Source organism: Rissa tridactyla, chromosome 3 (assembly GCF_028500815.1).
Source record: "Rissa tridactyla isolate bRisTri1 chromosome 3, bRisTri1.patW.cur.20221130, whole genome shotgun sequence".
In the NCBI taxonomy this organism is placed as follows: Eukaryota; Metazoa; Chordata; class Aves; order Charadriiformes; family Laridae; genus Rissa; species Rissa tridactyla.
This window is the reverse complement of record NC_071468.1, coordinates 48,069,940-48,092,709: the sequence shown is the minus strand read 5'-3', so window position 1 is coordinate 48,092,709 and position 22,770 is coordinate 48,069,940. Positions and strand designations below refer to the sequence as shown.

The 22,770-nt window shown below is 39.4% G+C and overlaps 1 protein-coding gene across 1 annotated transcript in view; it reads right to left on the bottom strand.

Annotated features, from left to right (window-relative positions):
• Positions 1-18,839, bottom strand: part of WDR27 (WD repeat domain 27) — a 123,321-nt gene extending 104,482 nt beyond the window's left edge. The window contains exons 1-14 of the mRNA XM_054196162.1: positions 18,657-18,839; positions 17,642-17,783; positions 15,173-15,297; positions 14,555-14,668; positions 12,461-12,512; positions 11,547-11,620; positions 10,544-10,658; positions 10,118-10,250; positions 6,404-6,507; positions 5,895-5,962; positions 4,817-4,950; positions 2,728-2,804; positions 1,060-1,138; positions 451-522 (exon numbers count right to left, since the gene is read on the bottom strand). Of these exons, the coding sequence (XP_054052137.1) occupies positions 451-522; positions 1,060-1,138; positions 2,728-2,804; positions 4,817-4,950; positions 5,895-5,962; positions 6,404-6,507; positions 10,118-10,250; positions 10,544-10,658; positions 11,547-11,620; positions 12,461-12,512; positions 14,555-14,668; positions 15,173-15,297; positions 17,642-17,783; positions 18,657-18,839 (1,472 nt within the window). The remainder of the gene's footprint in view (positions 1-450; positions 523-1,059; positions 1,139-2,727; positions 2,805-4,816; positions 4,951-5,894; positions 5,963-6,403; positions 6,508-10,117; positions 10,251-10,543; positions 10,659-11,546; positions 11,621-12,460; positions 12,513-14,554; positions 14,669-15,172; positions 15,298-17,641; positions 17,784-18,656) is intronic.
• Between the last annotated feature and the right edge of the window lie 3,931 nt (positions 18,840-22,770).

Genomic DNA, 22,770 nt, shown 5'->3' with positions numbered 1-22,770 from the left:
TACTCTGTTTAAATCCATTAGAGTAAGCTTGCATTAGCTTAAGATAACATGATTTTAGGGGTGAGTGAGGCACATGATCTGAAAACACTAAGTCTCCCTGTGCCACATTCAGTTATTTTTCGGACTAGAATTCCAGCTTAAGAACGTTGGGACTATGCTTCCAACCATATTTAGCATCTGTTCTTCTTCCTACCAACAAAAACCTAGGAAAATAGATGTGTGTATTTTCTTTTATATGTAAAACTTACTCAAATTTAATTGATAGTCTGATAATCTGAATCACTTGCTGCAGTCATTTTATAGCAAATTTACAAAGCCTTTTAGTTTCAGTTATACTCCTAACTAAAAAGTTCCAATGAGAGAAGCAGCTGCAAACTATATTTCCAATATAACTGTATTCATCTTAATTTTAATTTGTTCCTCCTCTAATGGAGTTGCTAGATTACCTACTGTTTACAAGTGGTCTTCCACTTTGATACCTCTTTTTTCTTCAGGTTATTATTTGGAGAAAACATGGTCATTCTACAAGAGAGAACACAGACTCTTCTATATGTAACATTAAATGTTTCATGACAGAAATAGTTTCTTTCAAACAAAAAAAAATCCTACTTCCTTCTTACTATTTATGTCTACTAGTAATGTCAGTAGGTAAGATAACGTACACATTGACAACAAGATAACTTTCTAATGATCTAACGCTCAAGTTTGCACCTAAGTTTTGCTTTGTGTGAATTATTTGTTGGATAATGTATTCTGAAGGTCAAAATCCATTCATATAAAGTTCTCAAACATTTCTTTTTGCAAGCTGAAGAAACAAAAAGAGTTTAATTGTATGAAAGAGACAGGATGCCTAATGTAGGTTTTGAAAAGATGTTGAACAGTGACCAGAAGCTATGAGGATTTTGTTTTACAACATATTTTAAAAATTATTTTCTTTGATAACATCATATCTGTTTTTCACGGGTCATTGATTTCACAGTCATGAGACTATATGGCTCTATTATGTGACAAAATATCACATACCAATAAAAGAGGCAAAATAGTAATGTATCTACTCACTGTGGTGCTGCTGTATAACCTGATGATTTAATTTTATTATGGAAAACCAATGGCTGATCTTTCACTGTGCTTTTCACTCCTATAGCAAAATAATTTAATTTTCATTAAAACGTTTTTTTAACACTATATTCTTAGAGTTAAGGTAGACAGTGAAGCTGACACAGTAGAAATATTTGGTGTCTCCTTATGTCACAAAACACATTTATGACCAATCACCCTAAAATAATGATTACTGAGAAAAGGAAAGAAATATGAATTGTTACATTGCATAACATCTGTCCTCCAATAATATCGATGAGTAGGAACTTCTTTAAACTTTGAATTAACAAGAATATTGTTCTGAGGAACTTGTTTCATCATTGATTCACAAGTGTGTTTTGCAGTTGCCTATTTTATGCTTAGACTTTATATGCACTAGCTATAATATATTCACACTTTATATTTGGAATATGGAATACATTTACAGATCATTAACAAACTGGTTAGTGGTTAGAGAAATGTTTGGGTTTTTATGTGTTTTAAGTCATTAACAATGTCTGCATTCACACTGCTGTACTAAGAAGCCTGAAGGGCAGCCTCCAGCCCAAAATTAAATATGAGCATTTCATAGCAGCAGAAACAACCTAATTAAATAAATGGTGTAAAGGGGGAAATTTTGTCGATATTCCCAGGAAAAATCTTCAGGTGCATTGGGAGTCATCTCCTGGGCACATTTACCTATGCCGAGGACAGAAGCTCCTTCAGCTCCCACCAGCTATCCCTTCTCTTTATGTAGCGATGAGGCAGAAAAGGGTCCTTCTTGGGAAGCTCCCAGTACCACTCACCATCAGAGATCATATGATTTCCTTACAGCACCTAATCTGTCTGAGTGCGGCGTGTCACCAAGGGTAGTACAGACATAGGTGCTGGATGTCCAAAGCAGCCTGGAATTCTAGCTACAACGCTGCAGATGCACTCTTGGAATATCATACAACACTAAAGGTACATACTTTGACATTCTAACAGGCCCAACAAATTCATCAATATAATAAAAATAGATTATTTCTACGTGTATACAGCTACTAATATTTTTATATCTTTCCTAAACAAAAGGTGATGATGAAATATTATTTTGCAGGTATTTTTTAGACTTTGCTTTACTATTGCTAAGCAAAGAAGCTACAAGTGCTTCAACAGCAACTGCAAGTCAGACCTTTTTTTTTTCATACAGTAGAACATTGAGGCAAAAATTAACTTCCTAAACTTTCGGGTATTGACAAAAGACTATTCAGGACAACAAAATTAACCAAAACAGGAAACTAAAATTAAGAAAGAAATGGCAAATTATACAGAAAAAAATATATCGCATGCTATGGAAAAAGAATGACTTACAAAAAATGTAAACATTCTACACTACTAAACTCTCTGAAAATCCACAGAAAGTTCTCACAGGATTGTTTTTAGAAGACAAAAAATACCATATTACCATAATTTTCACTACGAATACAGATGTAGGATATGAAATACTATTAGAAGGATAAAATCCTTCCTACTAAAGTAAAAATATCGTGCAATATATAAAACAGAAATAAATATATTGATTGTATTAGGCACCACCCAATTGTGAGTTAATTACTGTTATTAGAAATATAACTTTATTAATTCATTTCAAGATTGGTTTATACTTACCAAATGTTTTACTAGAAGGTTCTTTCAAGTTTTTCTTTAAACCTTTACACAATGGAGAATTTGTCAATAAAGAACACCTAAGTTATAAAACCAAGCACAAAAATCAATCAATGCAATGGAAAAGCATCAGATTAGGAAAAAGCGTCAAGACTTTTTAGATATTTATATGCATGTTTGTATATGTCATACCAGTGAGATTTTCATAAATACAAATCAGGCATAGCAGATCAGTTATCAACTCAGATACCCAGCAGCACAGATAAGCCTTGGCCCTGACTAGATTCACAGACCATTGTATTTACATGTTAAATCCCATTCCTGTGAATAATAACTGATGATTTTATTACAAGCACATGTTGTGTTTCTCACAGCATTCTCCTGGAGAAACATGGCTTGGATGGGTGTACTCTTCACTGGGTGACAGACTGGCTGGCTGGCCGGCCAGGCTCTAAGAGTGGTGGTGAATGGAGTTAAATCCAGTTAGCATCTGGGCACAAGTGGTGTTCCCCAGGGCTCAATACTGGCGCCAGTTGTCTTTAATATCTTTATCAATGATCTGGACAAGGGGATCAAGTGCACCCTCAATAAATTTGCAGACAACATCAAGTTGCAACAGGGCCAAATACCGCGTCCTGCTCTTGGGTCAAAACAACCCCATGCAACACTACAGGCTTGGGGAAGAGTGGCTGGAAAGCTGCCTGGCAGAAAAGGACCTGGGGGTGTTGGTCGACAGCCAGCTGAATATGAGCCAGCAGCGTGCCCAGGTGGCCAAGAAGGTCAACAGCACCCTGGCCTGTATCAGGAATGATACAGGTAAGTAGGATGGTGAGCAGGACTAGGGTGAGTAGGAGTGAGTGAGTAGGTGACTAGGGAAGTGATCATCCTCCTGTACTCAGCACTGGTGAGGCCACACCTCGAATACTGTGTTCCATTTTGGGCCTCTCACTACAAGAAAGCTGCTGAGGTGCTGGAGCGAGTCCAGAGAAGGGAAACAAAGCTGGTGAGGGCTCTAGAGCACAAGTCTTATGAGAAGCAGCTAAGGGAACTGGGGTTGTTTAGCCTGGAGAAAAGGAGGCTGAGGGGAGACCTTATTGCTCTTTACAACTACCTGAAAGGAGGTTGTAGGGAAGTGGGGATCCATCTCTTGTGTCAGGTAACAAGCGACAGAACAAGACAAAATGCCTCAAGTTTCCCCAGGGGAGGTTTAGATTGGATATTAGGAAAAATTTCTTCACCAAAGGGATTGTGAAGCATTCAAACAGGCTGCCCAGGGAAGTGGTTGAATCACCATCCCTAGAGGTATTTAAAAGACATGTAGATGTGGCACTTAGGGACATGGTTTATTGGTGGAGCTGGCAATGTTAAATTAATGGTTGGACTTGATGACCTTAAAGGTCTTTTCCAACCTAAATGATTCTATGATTCTATGATTCTAACAATCTGGATGAAGGAGCAGAGTGTATCCTCACCATGTTTGCTGATGACACAAAACTGAGAAGAGTATCTGATACACCAGAAGTTTGTGCTGCCATCCAGACAGACATCCACAGGGTGGAGAAATGGGCTGACAGCAACCTCATGAAGTTCAACAGTGGGAAGTGCAAAGTCCTGCACCTGGGGAGGCACAACCCTATGCACCAGTACATGGCTGTCAGGAAGACAAGGTCAGGCCATGTGCCATCTGCCCAGTGAAAGGACAAGAGGCAATGGGCACAAACTGAAATACAGGAGGTCCTCTCTGAACACTAGGAAACACTTTCTTACTTGTGAGAGTGACTGAGCATTGGCACAGGCTGCCCAGAGACAATATGGAGTCTCCCTCACTGGAAATATTCAAAAGGACATGGTGCTGGGCAACTGGCTCTAGGTGGCCTTGCTTGAGGTGGGCGGCTGGACAAGAAGTCTGGCAGAGGTGCCTTACAATCTCAATCACTCTTTGATTCTGTGATTTCTCCCACTCAATACAACTAAAACATGATCCCATGTCAACAAATGGCACTGTACAAAACCATCTGATGCACTTCAGTGTCAGGAAAACTAACACATAATCCAACTCAGAGGAAAGAAAACATTTAAAGTTATTCTGTACCTGGCAATAACCGATAGACTTTTTTTGTTTCTGCTTAGTAGAAAATCAGTCTGCTGAGTTCTCACCAATGCAGCAAGGTTAACTTCCAACACAGCAATAATATCTTCAAACATTGAGGTGATCAAGCATAAAACCTGCAGCAATTATACCATAAAATAACACTCCATTTACTTCATAATTTAAGCTCCAGCACTGAAGCATTTATAATGGAAAATTAAATCACTTTGTGTCATTTATGAAAATTAGTCAAAAATATCCATGGGTTTAGTCTTGCAGAGCATTAAGCAGCAAAAAGTGGTTAATGCTATCCTTCAAAAATAGGCTTATGTTGCTTAAATATGTGTCTTAACAGACTTGCATATGTAACAGTCACAGAAATTCCAATACCTTCTACAATATATATATTTCTGCAGTTAAGAGTTGTGAGAAAAGAAGCACACATGGAAGAAAGATTGGTTTCAGAGACATGCTGAGAACATGCTAAGAACTGAATTTAAAACAAAATCCTTCTTTAAAACAAAACACTGCTATGTTAAATATGTAGAAAGACCTAGATTCAGCTCACTTCTATAGGAAAACTGTAACATAAAAAATGGAGTATACAAAAAAGAATGCCTTTCACTTCCTTAAAAGCGCTTAGTGACTTTCCACAGAAATTTTCTCACAACTCAAATAGTCTGCACAGATTTCTTGGAAGGATTCAGAAGCAGTTCATCCTAGCATTTGTTTGAGAAACGAAGCATAACAATGCTTGTATCTTTTTTCCCTGAAAAGATTGCCTCTGCTCCCCCAATGGTCATTCTTGACATTCAAAGTACACACTGAACACTATAAAAAACAATTCACGTTTTGCTTATTAGTCACTTTGGACAGTACACAAACTGTGAGAGCTTTAAAACCACCCATGTATGTAAACTAGTAGATTCCATAAAGAAGAATCAACCTTCTCCAGAGAAACTACTGTGTAATTCACCCCAAGCAAAATAAATGCAAAATTAAACAAAATGCATAATTAATACTTATTGAAAATAACTGGAAATGTAAACATTCATTAAATCAATGTTTACTGTATAATTACCTTTCCATTAACTGCCTTCCGTGTTATTGCACATGATCCAGCAAACCGAATGCTGAGGTCACTGTAATCTTTGCCAAAAAGAACATAGTGCTATAAAATTGAGTTTGCATTTCAAAAGAAAAAACTATCACTAAGACAGGAAAAAAAATTTACTCATACTAATTTGACACCACTATAATCCACTGTCTTCAGTATATATATCCTAGCTTACCCCCACATTGTAAAGTAGGACTAGAATAACATTCCTTGTATTAACACTCATAAACTGCAAAATCAGATAAAAATTCATTGCTAGCCACTACAGAAACCTAGTGTCAACACATCTTCTGAGACAAGTCAGTAATGGCAGAAAAACACATAAAAATTAATTAGAAAAAAAAACATTTTAAAAAACCCACTTAGGTTTTACTGTATTCTGCTGTTTCACAAACTAATTCTTATACTATTTATATCAGATAACAAAGGTAAGCAATCACATTATGGTGTAGTCAGATATTTTATTATCATACCTTTGTAAGATAAAAAACCTTCTAATTCAAAGTTTGCCAAATTAATTATTAGCAAGCCAGTAGAGCTTCCTATCCAAAAATAGTTAGTACTCAGGGCAGAAGATCTATTAAAAAAGGAGAAAAAATTAACTGAGTATGATAAAGAAGCTTTCCTTATTACTATCCAAAACACAGCAATTGGGTTTTCTTAATACTTGTTACCCATTCCCAGAACAATAATAATAAACCACAACCCCAAAAAAAGATTTTAAATTTACAGATTTTTTTTAAAAATCTGCAGCTCAAAGTAAAAAGTTTCAATCAAACGTTGAAGTTTTGAAAGCTAAGAACAGAACACACAATCCTTGATTTTATGTAAGTGCTCATAGCAAGTCTAAAACAGCATAGGAAACACTTTTCTTCAAAAATAACTTATGTTTGTAACACAAAGATGCTGTAAAGCACTGTATACACAAAAGCTGAATTCAAACAAAGGCGCAAATCCACGTATATTCTTACTTTTACCACCTGTAATATGAACACACAAAAAGCAGTGAAATTTAAGGTGTGTTTGTACATAGTTAAAGTACAAGAAAAAAACCAGCAAAAATTAAGGGGGAAAAAACAGACGAGCCTTGAACGTCTGTCTCAGTCTGCGCTTAGTGGCAGTAGTATTGCAGTTAGGTAATGAAATCCAGTCTTTGCAAACACCACAGGGTAGACCAACTGGTTACAGTTTCAGTCAACACCCTCACAGAAGAAAAATGTTATCAAGCATAAGATCATCATAACAAAATAACAGTTGTCATCCTCGAACAGAAAATGTTTTGATGCCATAGTTAATAAAAACGGACATTATGGTCAATGTCTTCATTTCAGCTGGGACAGACTTAATTTTCTTCCTACTAGCTGCTGTGTCTTGGATTTATACTGAAAATAACTATGAGATAACATGTATTGTTTTAGTTGTTGCTAAGTAATGTTTGTATTAAGTCAAGGACTTTTTCAGCTTCCCATAGAAGCTGAGAAGGAGCACAAACAGGACAAGGTGGCGAAAGGAATATTCCATACCATAGATGTCATGCACAGTATATAAATGGTGGCTAGCTGGGGAGCAGGAATCCACGATCACTGCTCAGGACAGGCTGGGCAATCAAACATCGGGTGGTGAGAGCAATTGCATTGTATCACTTTATTTTGTATAATTTTTTACTATTATTATTTATTATTAATAATTTATTATTATTATTTTATTGTTATTATTTTCTCTTCCATTACTGTGCCATTAAACTGTCTCCACCTCAACCCGTGAGTCTTTTTCATCCTTTTTCTCCCTCTTCTCCCTGCCCTTCTCGGGGGAATGGGGGGATGAAGTGAGGGTGAGGGGAGTGAATGGCTGCATGGTCCCAGTTGCTGGCTGGAGTTAAACCACAACATTTTAATACATTTTCCAAATAAGAGTGCATAGACTTACTGGATTGATTTGTAAGGTCAGAGTACAAGAGTTGAAATAAGGGTATGTAAAAATATAAAGCTGAAACTTGGCATGAAAAGACTCACCACAGTGGCTAAGTATTTTTTTATAGAAAAAAAAAAACACAACAAAACAGAAACAGTCAAATACTCTAAAAATCAGATAGGGGAAGACAGTTTCAGTTGTGGTTTGTGACATTTTTATGTGCTCTGTATAATTTTATTTGTGGTTTGCACTACTTTCATGCACGGCAGTAAGAGACTGATTTAATTTGTGAATTCTTTGAATTATTTATAAAAAAGTGGCACTATCAAGTTATTATGAACGATGATGTCAACCAATATATACAGGAAGTTGATCTCACACCCACTTTAAAATAATAAAATGCCATCCACTGTGAAGAAATTACTCAATGTCAAAAAGCTTAGGGAGATACGAGGCCGGTAATTTTTTGCATATCAGTCTTGCAAAAAAGTTTCATTGTTGCATTTCATTGCAGGCAGGAAAAATGGTAAATCAGGGATTCCTCAGTTGTTCAGACAAATCTGAACCACCTGCTAAAACCATCACATGGTAATTTAAAAATTAAACAGAAAAATACCTCTAAATACAAAACTCTAAACCCAAAAATATAATGGAACTGGATTAATAGTAATAATTTAATGGTCATGGTTGTTTATAAGCAGAACAAAACCTCCAACTGTGATGAAATAGCTGAAAGCATAAATAGTCCTTAGATGTACAATGCCAGGCAGTATCAGGCGAGTACAGGAAGTGATGTTATCTCAATTCAGAAAATTATTTCAATTAACCTATTACTGTGGATCCATTTCAGGAAACCATGTCCAAAAAGGGCATTGAAAAAGAAATGCGATTGAATTTCAGGAAAAGTTCAAAAGCAAATGTTAAAAATATTACATGCCTTACACATGCCTTACACAAGGTGCAAATTATTTTATCCAGGAGTGTAGAGATAACTTATTCATGACCCATAATTTGCTATGCAAGGAGGGGACTTGATAGTAGCTGGTTCTAGACTATCAAAATAAAAAACATACTAAGAGCCAACAACTGTACATGAAAAGAGGTTAACTCAATTTAGAAATAAAATGGAATGAGTCAGTTGCTGTAACAACTAAATTAAAGACATCTTTAAAGATGTGCTGTAGTTCAAATCAAACCTATAGCTTTGATGAAGACAAAGTTTCGTTGATTTGAGAGTGGTATTATACAAGCAAAAAGACTAACTGACTGTAATAATTAATCTTCTGGCCTTGGAGTTCTGACATTCCATTAAAGTATGTCTGAGATGTACATTTTTAAAATCACCATTTCCTTCCTTTCAATGGTAGTCCTTCTGAAAATGCAAGCATCATGAAAATAACTGTTAATAAGTATTGCAATTTGACATAAAGACAAACAAAATGATCCAAGACTGCTGGGTATTTTTCTTCCCTGTTTATCAAAAATTGTTTCTATATGTAACCAGAAGATTAATCAGTTATACCTGTGTAACCCACCATAGGCAAAGGGTTGAACAAGAGTTTCTTAAAACATGATATGGCCAATAAATTTCTCCAAATGACAATTATAAATAACAACAACAAAAAAGTTGTTCTATAAAACAGTTCTTGTGGCAGTATCCTGAGTGGATCCCCAGGTGCCTTATAATATGGTTAAATATCTCTTCAGGAAAGAAATGCAATATAAGTATTAATTTAGGCCTCTCTCCTCTACCTGGCCAACCAATTTCATGGAAAGGAGTAAAAACACCATGCTTTGAAATGTCTGTCTGTCTGACAGAAGTTTGGCTAGAACAGGTTATGTAGTTCAGAAGTTATTTAAATTTGGAAGGCAAACTGACACAGGCACACAGTGACTGCATCCGACTTACTTCCTTAGGAAAGCAAACTTCGGCCAAATAAATTTGGCCTTTTCATTCTAATTGGCTTCTTGATTATTTTTTTAATTGATCTTCCTTGATCAATTGGAATCAATAGATGCTAAAATGGCTATTCCCAATGCCAATTTTGTAAAATAATTTTTCAGACTAGAAACCAGTTTTAACTTTGGATCAGTTTGTGTATATTATCTGTCTAAGAGTAGGCTACCAAAACTTGCAGATCACTAAACATGTTCTTTGATTTTCCTACTGCATTTTTAAAAAAATAGTAAGTTGCAGTGAAAATAATCCAAGAACCAATAGGAACTCCTAGGAATAGATTCCAGACAAATACTTAGCAGCATTTTAAAGGACTTACATGTTTTCTTCATTACGGAAACATATTAAGAAGTCACAGTGTTCAATTAAGAGGACAGGCAATGATGTTTCCACTGATCCTTCTGGTCTCATGTTGTTTGTTTTGCAGAGCTTGGAAGTATTTTGCCCTTCACCTAGGAAAGACAGACAACAATACTAGCTATAAAAACAAAAAAATATGGTAAACAGATAGGATTTAAGAAAGAATTAGAAGTAGTAAAGTAGCATGAACTAAGACCACACTCAAGAAGTTTCTTTTTTAAATAATATAAATAATAAATCATATCGGCTTCAATAAGAATTCTATGGTACAGTCTGAGACTCACAACTCTACCACATATAACTATCATAGTATAAAAAGCACACCATCAGGAGCCAATAACAACTAGAATATACCATAAACAGCAATCTAGAAGCACTGTGCTACCTATTTTTTTTCCAGATTTCCACACTTTATTACAGAATTTCTCTTGCTCTTTCTTTAAGTTGATAAGTGCTACACAACGGTAATTATGGCCGCTGATTAAACTGAAGATCCAAAGCTGCAAGAAAAAGAAAAAGCAATTGCAATAACCTTTTGACACTAACCATAAAGCTTGCATGAATACAAACTAAAGGTCCAATATTTAAAAGTGTTGATATAACTAATGAATTTTTGTATCTGGAACCTCATTTTGGACCAGAAATTCAATTATATGCATTTCTAAGAGTATCAAAGCATATATTCAATATTAGCCATTATCCGTTTGAACTGCACATCTAATTCCCACAGGTTTATGTCTTGGAAAAAACTCCTCATAGACTATTTCCCACAATTAAAAGTCACAGGTAACCTGCATGTAATTGCTCACTGAGTCATGTACATGAATTTAATTTATACCTTTCTCTTTTCACGCACCACTATAGTTAAATCTTTAATTTTCTTCACAATTCACTGAACGGTAACACTGAAGGAAAACAGCTGGAAAATTTCATGTAAACATATTCTTAACATTAAATTAAAGACGACGGACGTGAACTGCCTATTCACCATTATCACATTTTGATTAGAATTACAACATGCTGAAATCATAGTCTCTTCCATTTATTGTCATGTGTTTCATTCCTTGGCCAAAATAGGAGAATCCTATTTTTCACCTTTTTTCTTTTAAACCAGACATATTTATAGCCTCTCAGTGTACTCTTCTCATATAATCACTGATTGTCCTTTTAGAAACTTTCCTGGTTTTCAGAAAAAAGTTTCCATTTTGTGATAGAGGTCTTATATACCATATATGGCTTACGCTCAAAGAACTGAATTATGCTTACTAAAATAACTGTTTTAGCAGTTCAAAACATGTATGCAGATTGTGAAACTTTTTTATACACAGATACATCAATAGCAGTTGACTGTTTTGACATAGAGACTAAGTTTAATGGCCAATTCTTACCTGTCCCTCAGCACATCCAGTGATAATCTGTTTATTTTCTTCATCAATTAGCAGACTTAACAAAGGAAATGCTGCTTCAAAAAAGATAAAATTATTTCCAGAGTAGACATAAATCAGATACTTAATTATAATACATGATTCAAAACTGAATCCTCCTATTCGTAAAGGATGGAGAAAAAAAACCTTACTGCAATTATTAGGGTTTCACAATGTTTTGTGTGCCTTAGCTTTTGTGTTGCTCAGGGCCTTCCATTTGCAGGTCTGTGGCCTGCCTTTCACCCAAGTTGCCATGGCAGTCGTTTTCTGCCGCCTTTCACCCAAGCTGCTGTGGCATGGTTTTAGTTTTCCCTTGTTATTCCCATGCTGCAGTAGTTTTCCCTTGTTATTCCCATGCTGTTAGTCTCATGGCCTTGCACCTGCAAACCCTGATATTGCGGTTAAGGCAGGTTTTCAAGGGAAGCAATTGCCACAGGCAACCAGGGAGGAATCACCCCTTCTTCTCCTTTCCTACCATGTGGCTTTAGCTTTTAGTTTACACGAATTCATCCAATAATATGTATGCACAAAGCTTAACAACCAATCTCCATGCAGCTTGTTTCCCCAAAATGTGCTCCGATCACAACTAACAGCACCACAAGCAAGAACAACCAAAGGGGAGTTTGAGCAGGTCCTGTTGAAAACAATATAGTTCCTGAAGGAAAAACGCTATTGGAGGGGGGGTCCCTGCTGCACTGAGGACAATGCTTGCCTTCCTCCTTACTACTGGCTTTAAAGGATAATATGTTAACTACTACCTGTCTACTAGAATTATTTTCACTAAATCAACTAAATACTTCTATAATAATTCTATATTATTGTTTAGGGAGAGAGTGTATTTTTGCTATGAAAAAGTATGTATAAAAAAGACAACTTACACGTTAATACTCCTGACTGATATATTAACTGGCCGGTAGAATAGTTCCACACCTTTAGAGGAAAAAAAAAAAAGATAGGCACCTACTTAGATCTTTAAAGGAAAACAGAAACTTCAACGGCCATCATGTGGTGAAAACAGAGAAATGCAGCCATTGACAGCGATGCAACATGGTAAAGGATTTTTTTCCAGCATTTTTTTCTAACTATGTAGGGCTTTGTTTAATTGATAAGTATCCATAGTGAAAAAGGTGAAACTCACCTGGTATGGATACACAACGTAATTAGAAGTACTTATTATCTTTTCTTAGGTTCATCTCTTGGTAACTGAAGCTAAATTAATGAAGACGTACTTGAACTGGTTCTAGATTTCATACAGGGAACTTGCATAGCTTCACAATTTTCATACTAGGGTCTGGGATAAGACGTCATTATTAATAACAATAATACTTACTATGATCTATAGACCCACATATAACTCAACTTTCATTATTAACATGACCGTTTCTAAGTGATGCATTTTATGCTTAATAGTTGATTAAAAAAGGTAAATAAACCCAAATTTTTCCTCTCATGTTGTTACTTCTATGAGCTTTCATCTCCACAAGTAATTCCACTATATTTATCATTGCTATCACAGCTGGAATTGAAAAAATCTCAGCCAGACAGTCAATCCCTGCCTTCTGAACATGGTTGTGAGCCTCTATTTAGCTCCCAAGCTTTTCTCATTATTCATGTCTCATTTCTCTCTGAATGTAAACATCATTCTTCCAAAAAGCTGTTTCCTAAGATCTTGCTTCACAAATTTATCTGAAGAGATTCTCATCTGTTTCAATTCTTTGGCCAACTAAAACGGCTAGGGGAGAACAAGGTTTTGGACACTGCAAGTCCCGCAATCACAGGAGCCAACTATCATAGACTCCAGTACGGCTGCCCTCAGAGAATTACCTCTGATCTGCAGAATCAGGCAGAGAAAATAAAACTTGAAGACTTACTTACTAAATTACTTGAGAAACTTGCAAAATATTTTCATTTGATTGTCATTTTAGTCCAACATGTATCGAGGTTAAAAAAAAAAAAAATAACAACAACCCCTCCCCAAACTTATTTATTCAGATTTTGTATAATTTATCAAGTCTTCATTAAATTAATATGAAGAAGCATATAGATCTTTTCCTTTAGTCATTTTTACCTTAGTCATTTTACTATTTAATTTCTTAGATCAACATAAACTAAATAAGAAGCAATCAAACAGAAAGTCAGAATTATTAATATTTCCTAAAATTCCAATTAAATATTCGCTTTTTTTTTTCAAGACCAGGACAAAAAATCAAAATCACATTGTCTCCAGAACAGACAGTTACATAAAAATTGAATTTAGGAAAGACAAACAAACAAAAAAAAACCCCAGCCTTTGATATAGTAAACTTTAATTTTACTTTAGCTTGTAGAACCAAAATGTTGGGCTATGGTTAGAATCATATAGAGGACAATCAGTAGTAGACTAAACTGTATCTAATCAAGGTACCCACCCAGTATCTCCTGGAAGATACCTTGGGTTCACTTAAGCTCTTTTTTTCCCCTTACTGTCTAAGTTGTCTTCAATTGTTGTCACGTACAGCAGCAGCAATCCATGGTGTCATTGTATAAGATGTCTGGCAAAAAATCCTACCAGTATGCAATTACCCAGCCACTACATGCAATAGCCCAAAATTCCCAAAAGGGAAAATTGCAATCGGTGTCAGCAGACTCAAAGTGAAATGCTTTCATTCAGTTCAGCATACCTGAAATATTTCAGTTACAACCAAACTGATCAAAATATTTTATTTTATTTCCATTTGACAGATGATAATAATCACCAAAGTTAACACTTCACTGTACAAAGTTTTGAATATACAAACCCTGCATTACTCTTTTAAAAAAGAGTAATTAATTTTTACAATAATTTCCCAAGCAACTCTAAGAACAATGTCCTGATCTCTGTAAAGTCAAAGATTTTTTGCTTAATCTTCAGAAAATATTTAAAGGGAAAAAAACCTACTTCACATATTCACTAAATTATATTTTTTTAAGGTGCAGCTCTACAGTTTTCTTGCCTTAAAGGTTCTGTCTTCTGACACTGATACAAGCATACTTTTCTCCCATGTGCAAAACTCAGCAGCAGTCACTGGTGCCAAGTGGCCATCCAATTCAGCTAGTATAACTTCATTCTGTAATTAGTCAAGTAAAAATAAAATCAGATTAGATTTCAAACTAAAAATTATAATTATTTAATAGTTAGTTAATAATTAATTAATTAATAATTAATAATAATTAATAACTGTTGTAAAAATTGCCAGTTTTGGATACAAAATATTAATTCAATGTGATTTTTCTTATGGAAACTGCAGACCCTGTATATCTTCCTGCTGGCAAAACCACTACACATTACATTTGCTTCTTCAGAATGAACGACATAGGAGTAATTTTTCAGATGTCCTCAGAATATTTTCTTCTTCTAAGTTATTGAGATACTGTTTCATTTCAACTTTTTTAATATGTTCTTCTATGTGGTATATGATTCTATGATCAAGCATTAGTTCATACTTTTCACCTCTATGAGAAAAATGAATGCTTTTGCTTAATTATACTGACATTTCTGTATCATGATTTTATTTGAAAGTGAATAAGTTAAAGAAATACCAGCACCATGGCTACAAAGAATGGTATCTCACCTTTGCACTTAACATGTAGATCCATTTTCCAGCACATACTGCCACTTGTTGGTCATCTGGACTAAATCTTACATGAAGCACCATTCCCAAAAGAGTTCCTATAACAATTCCTCGAGGTGTTAACCCTGCAGCAATTTTATCGTGAATAAGACTCAATGAAATATAAAACTCTGGTGCAGTGAGATTCTTAGAAACTTTGCATAGCAGTTATCTAACCACAGAGCTCTCCCAGTTTCTGTCAGGAAGATGTACAGAACAACCCACAGTTTAATTATACCAGGCTATTGGAAAGCAAAGCACAGAACTATGCACAAGCAAGATTCCTCCATCTGCCTTGTTGCCTAGATATGATCTGGTACTCTTTGAGATACTAACAATAAGTGTGACCATCAAATCATACTTCCATTGAAAACTGCCATGGATACAATTTTTTAGAGTAGGCTGATGTGCCCAAGGAACCCAGTAGTGCTACATTCATTTTGGAGGCAAGAAATCCTGACTGAAGCCCAGCAAAACAGGGGTTTGAAAAATACTTCTTCCAGGAGAATATCCCAGCCACTCAGCCATCAAGCACGGGGGACTTTCCTTCTCTTGGTTTAAATTCTGCTGTGGGAAAGGGCTGAAAGAGGAAGTACGCCACTAAATACAATTACAGAGTCAGATGGTAAGACTAGCTTTGACAACAGGCTCATGTTTTACTTCATTCTGGTCATCTCACTGGCTCAAGCAGGCATGCTTCTGCAGATCCCTATTTTATGTTACCACCTTTAACTATGTGAGGAGATTTTGGACATCTCATTAAATTTTAGGATTTCATAGGCAACAAATTAACTAGGATACAGGCACAACAACGATACATGTCCCTTCCTAGGTTTTATCCCAGATGCTGTAGAGTGCTTCTACAATTGATTATTGTGTCAAGATCTACCAAGATGGAGAGAGATGACACAAAGAACTCCCTAACTACCTTGATACAGTTGATAAGAATATGGTCAGAGAAAACATGCCAAGACTGTGCAGAGCACGTTTTGGGGAGGGAAAGACTACACAGCATCTGCGAAAGTGCCTGTGGATAGAGAGGAAAAGCGAAGAGAGGGCAGCAGAAGATAATCTGGCTCTCAAATGTCTTTGTATAAAAGCTACACATATTCTGTCTGCTACTAACTGTCTATTTCTAACTTCCATTTTTCTCTATGTTACTCTTACATGGGTTAAAATGTAATAATGACATTTATTATAAAACCACTTAAAATGTTCACTTTTCTTTACAACATTAATTTTCATAATATGTAGATTTGCAAATTCATTGTGGAGTAGTGTACAAGAGACAACTCCCACACATTAAATCATAGGCAAATACCTACCCACAGATAAGAAGGAGGAAACTTCTAATAGTGTTGGACAATGCCATATGACTCTCAATATTGACACCAAAGGGTGACTGAAATATCTCTCAATTACCATGTCATAACAATACATTTTGGACAAAGTGTCATTGGGACTCCAGTGAGTCGTGACTCCAGGGGTCCTACTCCCTTTCTTTCTATTATTCCTCTACTTTCCAATTGATTTAAGCTCAAAGAGGAGTTAGCACTGGTCCCTAGAAGCCAACACCATTGGTTGAGGCTCCAAACCAAGATGGTGGTCAGGATACTGGAACTTCTGCTTTCTTTGTGTTAGATCATCATAACACTCTTTCACTCGTGCACTATCCTCCCAAATCAGATACTCGCCTTGCTCCTCCATACACATGACAATAGTGTTCCAAACAGAGGCAGAAGGAGAGACAGGACCAGACAAAGCAGGATGTAAAACACTAGTTCTACACATATTCCAGAATAAGTAGCATTTAGTTATTTTGGCATTTCATGCTTAGTTATGCAGTGCTGCTATGGTTAAAAATTTTGCTGTGCCTTTTATTCCACTGTAGTACAACTTAACTGCCTTTGCAGTGCTTCTCTGCGTTTCCCCCGAGGTTGCCCGCACTCGCCCCCACCCGCACAGCACCTTGGCCAGCTCCCGGGGCCGCACGCTCGCCCCCCGCATCCCCGGCCCCGCACCACGTCGCCGCGGGGGTGCACCCCCGGGCGCTGCGGGCCAGTGGGCGCTCGGGAGCGCGGCGGTTGTTAATGCCCGGTTTTCTGGGAAGGTATGATGACCAGACTGCCTGGACTACGGGCCTGATTCAGCTTGGCGTTGCCAAAGAAGAGCAACAGAAATAAAGCAGTATTGGTCACTGTTAGGGCTGATGAATCTGAGTGGCTAACGCATGCTACGCAGAAATAACAACCTTTTTATAGCAGTAGTAGTGGAAGAAAAGGAGGTGTTGGGGAGTTGTCTTCTAAGATGGCCATTGCTCAGAGACTGGCTGGGCATTGGTCTGCCTGTAAGAGGTGGTGAGTGATTGCCTTTGCATCGCTTCCTTTTATATATACGTAATATGTATATGTTATATAAATAATATTCTACCTTCTTGCACTTTCTGCGTGCATTCGTCAAGATTCCACACTATCACACGTTCACGAGAAGCAGAGCAGACAAGTAGTGGGTTGGGTTTACTTCCAAATGACACCGCAGAAATTGAGTAATGATGTCCTGACAAACGTAATGGCTGACAAATGCAGATAAAGAAGAGATAAATGAGTCACTTCAAACTCAGATTATGAACAATACAAAATTACAAATGGATAACATTACCAAAACAACTATTTTTTCTTTATTGTTTCAAAATCACTTAACTACTATGTAGTTGTACTGGGTCTGTCTGGTATGGAGTTAACTTTGTTCATAGCATCTTGCACAGTGCAGAGCTTTGCATTTTGTGACAAAAACAGTGTTGATAACACACCAATGTTTTGGCTGTTGCCAAAGAGTGCATGCACAGCATCAAGGCTTTCTCTTTTTCCCACTCTGTGCCGCCCCACCCCACCCCCAGCGAATAGGCTGGAGGTGCACAAGAGACTCAACAGGGACAGAGCCAGGACAGCTGGCCTGAAATGGCAAAGGGATATTCCCTACCATATGATGTTGTGCTCAGCAATAAAACTGGAGTATTGGATGAAGGTATTGTGGGACTGAGGGGTTGTATTCTTGAAGCCTGGCTGGGGACTGGTCCGCTTGTATGTGGTCATGAGTGATTGCGTTTGTATCACTTCTTTTTTCCTCTGTCATTCACTCGTTAAATTATCTTTATCTTGACCCATGAGTTCTTCTCACTTTTGCCTATCTGATTTTCTCCTTCGCCTCGCTGGGAAGGAGTGAGGAGGAGACTGGGTGGTGGTTTAGCTGCCAGCCAGGGTCAACCCACCACAACAGTTTACATTAGTCTCATCTCAGTAACAATGCTCATAACAAATGCTAATGTCTTCCCAGCATTAAAGCGAAACCTGACACTCCTACGCTATCCCCGAATATTTTTTTTTATATCTTCCTTTTTGTCTCCTTCTGAAATAACAGCCTATAAAGAGACATCTTTTGGGTTTACCTGAGCAGTCGCTGTATTCCAGATGCATAACTCGTTGCGGTTCAAAGGGAAAGCACAGTGATGGTGACTACACGCCAGCTGAACAAGGGACTCCGACAGTTTGGATTTAAACAAGTGTTTTTCGCAGACCACGTCAGGACTGCAGCTTCCTTCAGAAGAACAGCGGTCCCCGCCGCTTTCCATCCTGCGGCTGACACGGGCCCCGCGGCGAAGCCCCAGAGGGGACCGGCTTCGCCTCACCGGCTGCGTCCTTACCGCCTGGCAGCGCGGGGGTGCCCGGGACACACAGCCCGCCGCGGGGAGAGGCGTAGGGGCTCACCCGGCTCCGCGGCTCCCGCTCTTATCCGGCCCCACAGCCCGGCCCCGCCGACGGGTGGCCGAGCGGGACAAACCCCCGCCTCGCCCGCCGAGCGCGGCGGCAGCGTGGCGGCCGCCTTCCCCTCAGGGCCCCGCGCGCCCCGGCCGCTCTCCCGCCCGCAGCAGCTGGGCAACGGCTGAGCGCGAGCATAACGGCTCGCCCGCGCCGCCTGCGGGCGCCCAGCGCAGCGCAGGCCCCAGCCATCGGCAACAGCCGCTTGCGGCCGTTGTCCCTGCCTCCAAAACGTGGCGTCGGCGCCAAGGGGCCTTCGCCCTCCTCAACCGAACCCTGGGCTGCATAGAAAGCAGGGCGGCCAGCAGGTCGAGGGCGGCCATTCTCTCCCCTCGACTCCTCCCTCATGAAACCCCACCTGGAGCGCTACGGCCAGCTCTGGGACCGCAGCACAAGACTGACACAAGTATGTGGGAGCGAGTCCACAGGAGGGCCAGAAACACCTCTCCTATGAAGAAAGGCCGAAAGGATTGGGGTTGTTCACCCTGGAGAAGAGAAGGCTCCGGGGAGATCTTATTGCGGCCTTTCAATACTTAAAGGCGGCTTATAAGATGGAGAGAGACTTTTTACCAAGGCCTGTAGGGACAGGACAAGGGGAAATTGTTTTTAACTGAATGAGGGTAGATTTAAATTGGACATAAGGAGGTAATTTTTTATGATGAGGGTGGTGAGGCACTGGAACAGGTTGCCCAGAGAAGTTGTGGATGTCATTGGAAGTGTTCAGGGTCGGGTTGGATGGGGCTCTGAACAACCTGGTCCAGTGGAAGATGTCCCTACCACTATATTGAGCACCAGCTGCATAGAGGTAACTGAATGCACTGCATATGACAGTATTTCTTTTCTGAACTGTGACTCATGGCTGAAAATACTTGAGAAAAAAATTCTAGTAATGTGCTGATGACAATTTTCATGAGTGGTACAGTCATGAATGTGTTAATGACAGTTTATTCATTAGTAAAGAATGATACATGCTGATACAGAAAAAGGGTTGTTCAGGCAGGGAAACTCGTTCAGAACTTGTTCTGAAACATGCTGTGTCCTTGCCTGTAATTGTTTCTAGGCAGTTCAGTACGCTTTTTTTTCCCAATGCTTTTCACTGTATTTTATTTTCTGTAGTTTCTGTTCTTTGTGAATAGAGAAGGACTGATGGGTCATGTGACAGTTAGAGGCTGTCTTGGGCATAGCGACAAAAGTTTTGATTCTTGGAGAGGTAAAGTGGGGGGTCAGCAGAACTGCTACCTTGGACTTCCAGAGGGCAGACTTTTACCTGTTTAGGAGACTGCTTGACAGAGTCCCTTGGGAGGCGGTCCTGAAGGGCAAAGGAGGAAGGCTGGACAGTCTTCAAGAATAAAATCCTAAAGGCACAGGAGCAGGCCGTCTCCATGTGCTGGAAGACAAGCCGGTGGGGAAGAAGACTGGCCTGGCTGAACAGAGAGTTTTGGCTGAAACTCAGGGGGGAAAAAGTGAGCTTATGACCTTCGGAAGAAGGGGCAGACAACTCAGGAGGTCTACAAGGAGGTCATGAAGTTAAGCAGGGAGAAAATTAGAAGGGCCAATTCCCAAATAGAACTTAATCTGTCTACTGCCGTAAAAGACAATAAAAATGTTTCTATAAATACATTAGTAACAAAAGGAGGGCTAAGGAGAATCTCTGTTCTCTATTGGATGCGGGGGCAAACATAGTGGCAGAGGATGAGGAAAAGGGTGAGGTACGTAATGCTGCCTTTGCCTCAGTCTTTAATACTAAGACCAGTTGTTCTCTGGGTACCCAGCCCCCCAGGCTGGAAGACAGGGACAGGGAGCAGAGTGAACCCCCCCATAATCCAAGGGGAAATGGTTACCAACCTGCTAACCACTTGGACACGCACACATTTATGGGGCTGGATGGGATCCACCCGAGGGAGCTGGCAGAAGTGCTCACCAAGCCAACTTACATCATTTATCAGCAGTCCTGGCTAAACCGGGGATGCCCCAGAAGACTGGAGGTTAGCAAATGTGACACCTGTCTACAAGAAGGGCTAGAAGGTCTGACCTTGGTGCCAGGGAAGGTTATGGAGCAGATTATCTTGAGCGTCATCATGTGGCACGTACAGGACAACCAGGCGATCAGGTCAGCATGTGCTTACGAAAGGCAGGTCCTGCTTGACTAAACTGATCTATGACAAGGTAACACACTTAGTGGATGAGGGAAGGGCTGTGGATGTTGTCTTCCTAGACTTTAGTAAGGCCTTTGACACTGTTTCCCACTTTTTCCTGGAGAAACTGGCTGCTCATGGCTTAGACAGGTGTACTCTTTGCTGGGTGAAAGACTGGCTGGCTGGCCGGGCCCAAAGAGTGCTGGTGAATGGAGTTAAAGCCACCAGTTAGCAGCTGGGCACAAGTGGTGTTCCCCAGGGCTCAGTATTGGGGACAGTTCTGTTTAATGTCTTTATCAGTGATCTGGATGAGGGGATCGAGTGCACCCTCAGTAAGTTTGCAAACGACACCAAGTTGGGTGGGAGTGTTGATCTGCTTGAGCGTAGGAAGAATCTACAGAGGGATCTGGAGGCTGGATCAATGGGCCAAGGCCAATGGTATGAGGTTCATCAAGGCCAAGTATCAGGTCCTACGCTTGGGGCACAACAACCCCATGCAGTGCTACAGGCTTGGGGAAGAGTGGCTGGAAAGCTGTCCGTCAGAAAAGGACCCGGGCATGTTGGTCGACAGCTGGCTGAATGTGAGCCAGCAGTGTGCCTGGGTGGCCAAGAAGGCCAACAGCATCCTGGCTTGTATTAGAAATAGCGTGGCCAGCAGGACTAGTGAAGTTATCATCCCCCTGTACTCGGCACCGGTGAGGCTGCACCTTGGTTTTGGGCCCCTCACTACAAAAAAGCCATTGAGGCACTGGAGCAAGTCCAGAGAAGGGAAGCAAAGCTGATGAAGGGTCTAGAGCACAAGTGTTATGAGGAGCAGCTGAGGGAACTGGGGCTGTTTAGCCTGGAGAAAAGGAGGCTGAGGGGAGACCTTATCGCTCTCTACAACTACCTGAAAGGAGGTTGTAGTGAGGTGGGCATCGGTCTCTTCTCCCAAGTTACAAGTGACAGGATGGGAGGAAACGGCCTCCAATTGTGCCAGGGGAGGTTTAGATTGGACAGTAGGAAAAATTTCTTCACAGAAGGGGTTATCAAGCATTGGAAGAGGCTGCCCAGGGAAGTGGTTCAGTCACCATCCCTGGATGTGTATTCTAAAAGATATGTAGATGTGGTGCTGAGGGACATGGTTTAGTAGTAACTTGTCAGTGCTAAGTTAGTGGTTGGAATCAATGATCTAAACGTCTTTTCCAACCAAAACAATTCTGTGATTCTATGATTCATCTTTCAATGTTTTTTGCTACAGTACTTTCAATAACCTACTCTCCCTAACAACTAGGGAACTAGTAGAAATCCAAGCAAGTATTGGAGATCTTGGACCAATTTCTTGACTGTTCAAACAGGATTTAGAGCACCAACTGCTTTTCTGCAGCTGGACCCTGAGCCAGTAACGTCCATCTGATGGAGACCAATTCAGAGAGGTGTGGACCACCACTGCTTTTTGCCCTTGCAACCGGTGTTACTGCTTCTCAGTGGCTGAGACGCTACTCATCCAGCAACACGACAAGAAGCAGATTCCTGCCCTGTTGGGACAAGGTGACACTTGCATGGGAACACTGGTGACATCTAAGTGTGCAGTGAGAAATGTATACCACACCACACCCCCATGAAACAT